Raw genomic sequence first — 7,526 nt, 5'->3', positions numbered from 1 at the left:
CGCCAGATCCAGGGGTGCCCACCAGCGCCCCCCAAATCCCACCTTCCCCCCCAAAAAAAAATTCCTCCTCCCTCCCCTTCCCCCCCCACAGCTCCGGGCGTTCGTGGCCCCTTTAACAGGAGACTGACAGACGGCGCCGAGTAGCCAATGGGAGGTGGCGTCGGCGCCGGCCGGCGACTAGACCCCGCCTCCGCACGGGCAGGGAGGGGTCCCGCGGGCGGAGAGCAGGAGGCGGGGCTCAAGGTTCCTAGGCCAATAGACGCGCGGCGTGCGACGACTGGGGCGGGAGGCGGAGCCCGGCAGGGGGATGATGTCACCTGGAGCGAGTATCGCGTGGCGTGGAATGCTAGCGGCGACCCGGGGTCCCGGCGGTGGCGCGCGCCGGTTCTCGCGCCGCACGGGACACGAGGGCTGGGCGGGTTGGATTTTTAAGGCAAGGGCGGCTCCCGGAAGGACGTGTTTTAGTTGGAAGGAGTGACCGATAGGTGAGTGCACCTTATTCTGCACCCCCTGCGCCCGCCTCGGGAACTGCACGAGGCCCCCCCCACTCCCACGCAGACAGTAGTGTGGCCCGTAGGGCTCCCCCGGTGGACGAGGCTAATGGTTCGCTCCGCCCCGCCCACACAAGGCCGCCCACTGGCTCCTGCCGCGTTTCAGGACTCCTTGGTCACGCCAGCTTCGGAGGAAGGGGCTGGGCCCTGGCGCTGGGTTAAGAGTTGAGGGCGTAGTCGTCACTTCTGCCCCCCGCACTCACACCCAACCTGGGGCCCAGCCTCCACCCTCGGATTTGACCCTAGGAAGCCGGCCTGCCTCTTCAGACCTGGGAGTGGTCTCTACCTCTGCTCTCAGACTGCAAAGGGATTGGTTGGGACTTAGTCTTGATCTCAGCTCCTCTCCCTTCCCAACGCCTCAAGATTTGCAACGCCCGGATCCAGAACAGACACACAGACACTCAGTGAGGGTCAAAGATCTTTAAGTAAGGAGCCAGTGACAATAAATACTGTACAGGGGAGAGGATCCAGATCTGTGCGTTCAGCCTCGAGATTCCAAGGACCTTCAGGGAGGAAAGAGAGGGGACCCAGGCTCAGGGGAAGGGCCTGGAGCATGAAAGGCAGGGACTGGGGTTCCAGAAGCAACGGCCCAGGGCAGTGGGTGCAGGGGTTCCAGAGGCAGTAGGTTCCAGATGTGGGGACTTGGAGCAACAGGGGCCCAGGGGATTGGGCCACAGTGTGTGTGTGTGTGTGTGTGTGTGTGTGCGCGCGCGCGCGCGCTGGGGGTGGCAGTGGAGGTCCCAGGAACCACCGGCCTGGTTTAGGGTTCTGGGGCTAGGGGGAGGCAGTGGTGGCCCCAGGGCCTTGGTGGCCAGGTGCTCACGTGTAGCTCTGGTGCTGCTGGCGCCTTCGAGCAGACCGCATCTTCTCGAAACGGGCCTCCATCTCCTCCAACACCCGTGGTGTGTACCGAACCACAAGCTTCACAGAACCCTGCGCCGCCTTCAGCAGCTCCACTGCCTTCTCGTGCTGCTCACCCTCAACGCTCTGCAGGGCAGGGCCTCCCACAGAACACTGGCCTGGGGCCTGCTGCCCTGGCCCACCCCATTCAGGACATGGGACCATGCCAGAAAGGCAAAGGCCACATGTCCTCCATGTGGAAAAGTCATTAACTTTTAACTGTGCTTCTTCCTCCCTCCCCACTCCGACCTTCCAGTTCCCCTTATCAGAACAGTCCCTTCCCCTGGTCCCTCAGCGGGACCATCAGGCCCATCCTAGTCCTCTCTTTCCCAACAGCCCATTGTCTTCCTGCCCAGACTTCCTCTTCTTGGTCCTCACAGCCCTAACCCAGCTCAGACCCTGTCCTTTCCCCTCTGGACTCTTAATCTAGCCTCGCCCCCTCATCCATCTCCCACAGCCCAGATGGGTTTTTCTACCTTCTCCAGGCTAAGCCTTTCATTTCACAGTCCCCTTGAGACAAAGTTCCAGATGAGAATTCTCAGGTCCCAACCGACTCTAACCACGGTGTTTTTTAATCAGCTCCATGCCTATCCATAACAGCCAATCTCTCTTCATCTCAGATGAGTGCAGAGTTACAGCCCCACCTACAACACTCTTAAGCCAGGACCACCCTTCCACCTTGCTTGTCTGGAAAACTACTCATCTGTCAACACCCAATTCAAATGTTCCTCCTGCAAAAATGTCCCTCATCTACACTGAGTGGGTGCCACATCTGGGTTCTCACAGTGATTTTCACCTCCTCATTAGGTCTCTGGATTGGGACTATTGATTTTAGTCAGGGTCTGCTCCCTCTCTAGACAGGGAGTCCTTGAGGGTTGGCATCCTGGCCAACTCTTTTGGAGTCTGCAGCATTGCACAGCACAGTGAGGGCCACCAGTGCTGTGTGTCGAATGTGACAAGCAGGAACTACACTGGTGCAGACATAACCCCCAGCCCTGCCTCAGCACCCCCCACTCACCACACCATTCACAGACAGCAGTTGGTCCCCACGCTTGAGACCTCCATGGCGATCAGCCACACCTCCAGGGATAACACGAGAGATGTAGATAGGTGAGTTCTGCTCTTTGCCACCCATGATGTTGAAGCCCAGGCCCTCGTCTGTCTTGGGCAGCTCCACTACCCTGGGATGCGCGTGGCCCTCACTCGCTGTGAAGGCAGCCACTGTGGCCTGGGAGAGAAAAGTGTCTGAAGGTGAAGAACCCTCTGTGGTGAGCAAGCAAGCATCTCAGGCCAAGCAGGAGAAACTTGAGATCACCCTATGATGACTGCCTGCCACGTGCATGCTTCCGACATGTCAGAGAGAAGTCTTCATTTGGTGTGAATCTTGAACACTCAACACCTGCCAATCATGCTGTTTGACAGATGAAAATGAGGCCTGGGGGTGGGGGAGTTGAAAGCCTCCCGTTGCAGCAAGCAGCCTCATGAACTATTCTAAGCTCCCTGGGTTTAATCTGGGGCTCCATCACACAGACATTTAGTTTCAGGTTACCATCTAGGCAGCAATGCCATGCTGGTTTCCATTTGTGTTCCTAAAAATGCCTTCATATGACATTTAAACTAGAAACGTTCATATATTTGAGGAAACTATAAATAATCATAAAGGTGGTAGGTAGAATTTATTTTTGGTGGGTGGGACTGGAGTTTGAACTCAGGACTTTACATTTGCAAAGCAGGCGCTCTACCCCTTGAGTCACACCTTCACTCCATTTTGCTCTGGTTATTTTGGAGATGGGGGTATTGAGAACTATTTGCCTTGGTTGGCCTCTAACCTTGATCCTCCCTATCTCAGCCTCACCAAGTAGCTAAGATTACAGACATGAGCCACCGGTATCCAGCCTCCGGTGGTACACAGATTTTGACATGAAGGAGAAGACGGGAATGGCTGGCCTCCAAGAGGTACTGAGCTAGCCCGAGCAGTTCAGGGGAACCCCCGCCCAGAGCTACAGGGTGGGGGCGCCTACCTTGGCCGTGGCATGAGCTCGGATCTCAGCACTGCCGCTGATGTCCAGCGTGTCATAGAGCTGCTCGTACACCTGGGCAAGGATGCAGTGGCATCAGGGAGCCGCCAGTCTCCTTCTCCCCTCCACACAGGGGTCCAGGTCTCCGGACCCCTTCCCACCCAAGGGTCCGCCCCGCCCCCGCCCCGGAGTCCGAGGCAACTACAACTCCCAAAGAGCCCCAGAGTTGCCGCGTAGGCACCCCGCGGCGGGTCTCCTCGGGAGCTGCCGGGAGGCGTAGTCTCCGGGCTCGGGACGACGGGGAGGAGGAGGATGCCGGGGCTCACCTCGCGGATGGCGGAGCAGAAGCGGCTCTGCAGCACTCGTTGGAGGGCCTGCAGCTTCTGCGGGGGCAGCTCCCCGCTGCGTTGGAGCCGCTCGAGGAGCTCCACCGCCCGGGACACGTCTGTGGGGCGGGGGCGCAGAGACACACGGGGAATCAGAGACGCCGAGACGCGGAGAGCCCGCGAGAGATGCGACACGACACGGCGTAAGGGCGAGCGCAGCCAGCCGAAGGAAGGACCGCCGGAGCGCAGTCGGGCATCCCGCAGAGTGGCGTGGCGAGCGAGCGACCCCGCTGTCCCAGCACCCTTCCCAACCTCACCCACACACGGGTAGGTGTGTGCAGTGGGCGCCCCCGCCCGGGACCCTCCCACGCTCACGGACCGCGGGCTCTGCGCCCTGCCCCGCCCACCCCGCCCGGGCCACCCGCCCACCGGCGCCGGCCTAGCCTGGCAGGAGGGGCCGAGATGTGGGCACAGGCCCGATCGGGTGGGCAGGGCCGCCCCCTGTGTGCTTACCCCGCTCCAGTCCCAGCGGCTCCACCAGTGCAGCCATGTCGGCGCCACTGCTGCTAGCAGCCCGCCTGCCCCGGCGCCGGCGAGGAGGCGGTGCTCCGCGAGGCCACGCCCCCGGCCACGGGCGCCCCCTGCGTGCGCTTCGCTCCTCAGCGCCGCGACATCGCTGGCTGTCGCCCCGGTCGGACTGTTCTGTTTGCCATCCCTCCTTTGCAACTCCGGAATTCCCGTCTGCATCTCCTTCCATCTCGCTCCTTCCTGTCCTCCGCACCTGTCTGTCCCCTCCCTAACCTTTCCCAAATTCCCACGCTGAACAAACGCGTCTTCGGCCCAAGAAGACGCACACATTCCCATTGCCCTAATGGGGCTGTCAGTCCATGAGATGATAGACAACCACCTACGCCCGGATTAAGAGTTGAGAGTGGGAGGTGATGGATGATCTAGGAGATGAAGGAAATCCTCGAGGAAGGACATTGAGAGTCCTGGGAAGTAACATCAACAAGTGGTGAGATCTGGGTCACCCCGCCACACACGAGGCTTCATGGCTGGAGAGCAGTTGCAACGAAGGCGAAAAGGTAGCCAGGATACTTTATGCATGACCTTGAGTGTTGGTCTATGCGCGTTCAGTTTAGGATATCATGACATCGAAGAGTAAAAATTGTTGCCACCATGGAAACTGGATCGGATAGGAGCAGGATAGGAGGGGAAGCTGCAGCAGAGGGTAGGAAGCGTCCCAGCAAGCTCTGGGTGGCTGTGCCAATCCTGGGCAGATATGGAAAGTGTGTGCAGAGGGCAGCTGTGCTATTTGGTGGGATGGTCGTGCTGGAGGAGGAATAGGGGATACTTTGAATTTGAGGTGCCTCCATTGTCCAAGAAAAGATAGCCAGGGTCCGGTTGTAAGAGGCGTCTGGCCTGCAGGCAGTTTCGGGAGTGCAGTCATACAAGGTAAATGAAACCAGAACAGTGGATGAGGATGCCAGGGCAAGACCGGTTGTGGCTCCAATGGTAGAGCACCCAAGTACAAGGCTCGACAGTGCCACTCCTTGGCCTTATGACAATTGTGCCCTATGTCCTACACCTCCTGCCCAACTCAAGCTTTCTTTTCTGTATAGAGGATGGAGCCCAGGACTTCAGGCTTGGTAGGAAAATGCTCTACCGCTTGAGCCACACTTCCAGTCCACTTTGCTTTGGCATTTTGGAGATGTTTCCAGAACCCTTTTCCAAGGCTGGCCTCAAGCTGTGATCCTCCTGATCACAGCTTCCCAAGGAACTAGGATTGCAGGTGTGAGCTACCAGCACTGGGCTGTCTTGGTATTTATAGGGTTCAAAACAAAATCAAGTAACAGGCTAATAACAGCACCAGTCCCTGTGCCTCTAAGGACACACTGCAGGAGCAACTTGCAGATGGTGTCTGAGAGTTGCTTTGGTATTGAAAAAACATGCTGTTTCTTGATTTATTGATTTAGATGTTAGTAATATATTACATATTGATTTTCTGTTCTCATTACCTTCCCTCTCTTCCTGTGAAATTTTTATGGTGTCAGCTTTTGCAATCTATAGTATTCACAGGATGTCTGACTACAGTGTTGTTACTGGAGGGCCTGAGCTGGGGTTTGAGATGCTATTTCCTTTCCTGAGTAACTTTTTGCTTTTTCGGTGTTTTCTGTGTATCTTCTTTCCCCACATTTTGGGTCTGTTACTCCACCCCACCCCAAGTCTCTGACACAACAGATTATATACAGATAGTTTTTCCTGCCTTGGTTTCCTGCAACATAAGTACTTTTCTTGGCATACCTTTTTTCTTTTTGGTAGAAGTGGTGTTTGAACTTAGTGCCTTGTGCTTGCTAGGCAGGTGTTCTACTAAATAAGCCACGCCCCCAGCCCCATGCCTGGTATTTGATGAGCGGATGTGGGCCTTGTGAGCTAAAAATCACAGTACTTATAAAGGTTGTGAATATTTCCCTCCAGGGAGAAAGACCCTGCTGTTTTGGCTATAGCTTCATTTTGTGGCACTATGGGCATCTCTAGCAGGGCCACCCCACCACGGGAGGGCTTTGAATCCCTTTCTCCCAGCATGGCTGCTGAGATCTTTTTCCCCTCGTGTTTAATGCTAACTTTGCCTGACCTGGGATTACCGGCAGGTACTGCCACACCAGCCTGGCTGTGCTTTAGCTTCTCAGTGAAGGCATATTCTGATGAGGTTCTGAAAGTTTTGGGATGAGGGGCTAGGGATTTGGTACCCATCTCAAGGGCAGGTTGCCTGAGCTCAGTGCCCTACTTGTGAACCTTGCCCTCAAGTTTGGCTGCCTAGCTGAACATCTGGCACTCAGCCCATGGAAGATGGTTTTCTGACAGTCCGATCCCAATGCTAAACGAACTCAAGAAAAATGCAAGGGTAAATAAGAAGTCCACCTATGTGCCACATTCTTGAGGCCCCAACTCCCCACACCCCCTCAAACCTGATGTGCACCATGGTCTTTCACAATGGTCTGTGCCATGTTAGTCTGAAACAGGACGCTCTTGGTCCAAACCAGAACGAAGCCCAAACTATCTATGACATCCAGGTATCCACAAAAATACTACAAGAGCCACTGAGTTCTTTTTCCCCTAAATCCTTTCTTCCAGGGCCAGTGTTTCTATTTATCTTGTGGTCTCTTGTTGCATTTCTTCCCCCAAATGCCTGGGTGTCCTTGGTTGTATCCATACACTGAGGCCCTTCAAAGCTGGAGTCTGGACTCTGCATCAAATTTGGTGTATCATATGAAGCTTGCCTTCCTGCCAAGACTGACAAAAGGTCCTCACTGTATCTGCCCCAGGAGCCAAGCCCAGCTCTCAGGCATCCCGAGTCTACACAGGCTCCACCTTCACTCTCCAACCTCATCTACCTGGTGCTGCAGCCTCCACCTTCCTGCTCCAGACTTCTACAAAGGCCTGCTGTCTCCTCAGTGCTCATCAGATGAAGTGTTCTCACACTGCTTCAATCTTTCAGGTAGAAACTTGCTAGAATCTCAATTGCTGGCAGAACCTCGTTTCTGCTCGCCATTCTTTGTAAGTACAAAGAACAAAGGCCCTTCTTGAGCCCTGGACGAGCCTTCGGCCCTCATCTTCTCCATCTTCCCAGCGCTCTTCCTTTTCTTACCTTTTCCTGCTTGGTGCAGACAGCAGCTCCTCTTCAACACACCCAGATCTGCAGCTTCTGCTGTGATTTTGTCCCCTGCTGT

General features: G+C 56.0%; 2 protein-coding genes across 2 annotated transcripts; one reads left to right on the top strand and one right to left on the bottom strand.

The window, feature by feature from the left end:
* The first annotated feature begins 147 nt into the window (after positions 1 to 147).
* On the top strand, positions 148 to 1,010 carry C16H19orf73 (chromosome 16 C19orf73 homolog). The gene is given in 4 exon segments (XM_074057358.1): positions 148 to 415; positions 491 to 622; positions 625 to 662; positions 665 to 1,010. Coding segments are annotated over 4 exon segments (750 nt in total). The 3' UTR covers positions 977 to 1,010.
* On the bottom strand, positions 957 to 4,417 carry Lin7b (lin-7 homolog B, crumbs cell polarity complex component). Its single transcript, XM_020183276.2, has 6 exons — positions 4,309 to 4,417; positions 3,796 to 3,914; positions 3,473 to 3,544; positions 2,470 to 2,679; positions 1,375 to 1,538; positions 957 to 1,054 (listed from the first exon to the last, which is right to left on the bottom strand). The coding sequence occupies exons 1-6, from the start codon at positions 4,343 to 4,345 to the stop codon at positions 1,033 to 1,035; spliced, it is 624 nt and encodes a 207-aa protein (XP_020038865.1). The 5' UTR covers positions 4,346 to 4,417; the 3' UTR covers positions 957 to 1,032.
* Positions 4,418 to 7,526: the final 3,109 nt, after the last annotated feature.

The sequence above is a fragment of the Castor canadensis genome, chromosome 16, assembly GCF_047511655.1.
Source record: "Castor canadensis chromosome 16, mCasCan1.hap1v2, whole genome shotgun sequence".
Taxonomy (NCBI): Eukaryota; Metazoa; Chordata; class Mammalia; order Rodentia; family Castoridae; genus Castor; species Castor canadensis.
This window is presented reverse-complemented; position numbering and strand designations above follow the sequence as displayed.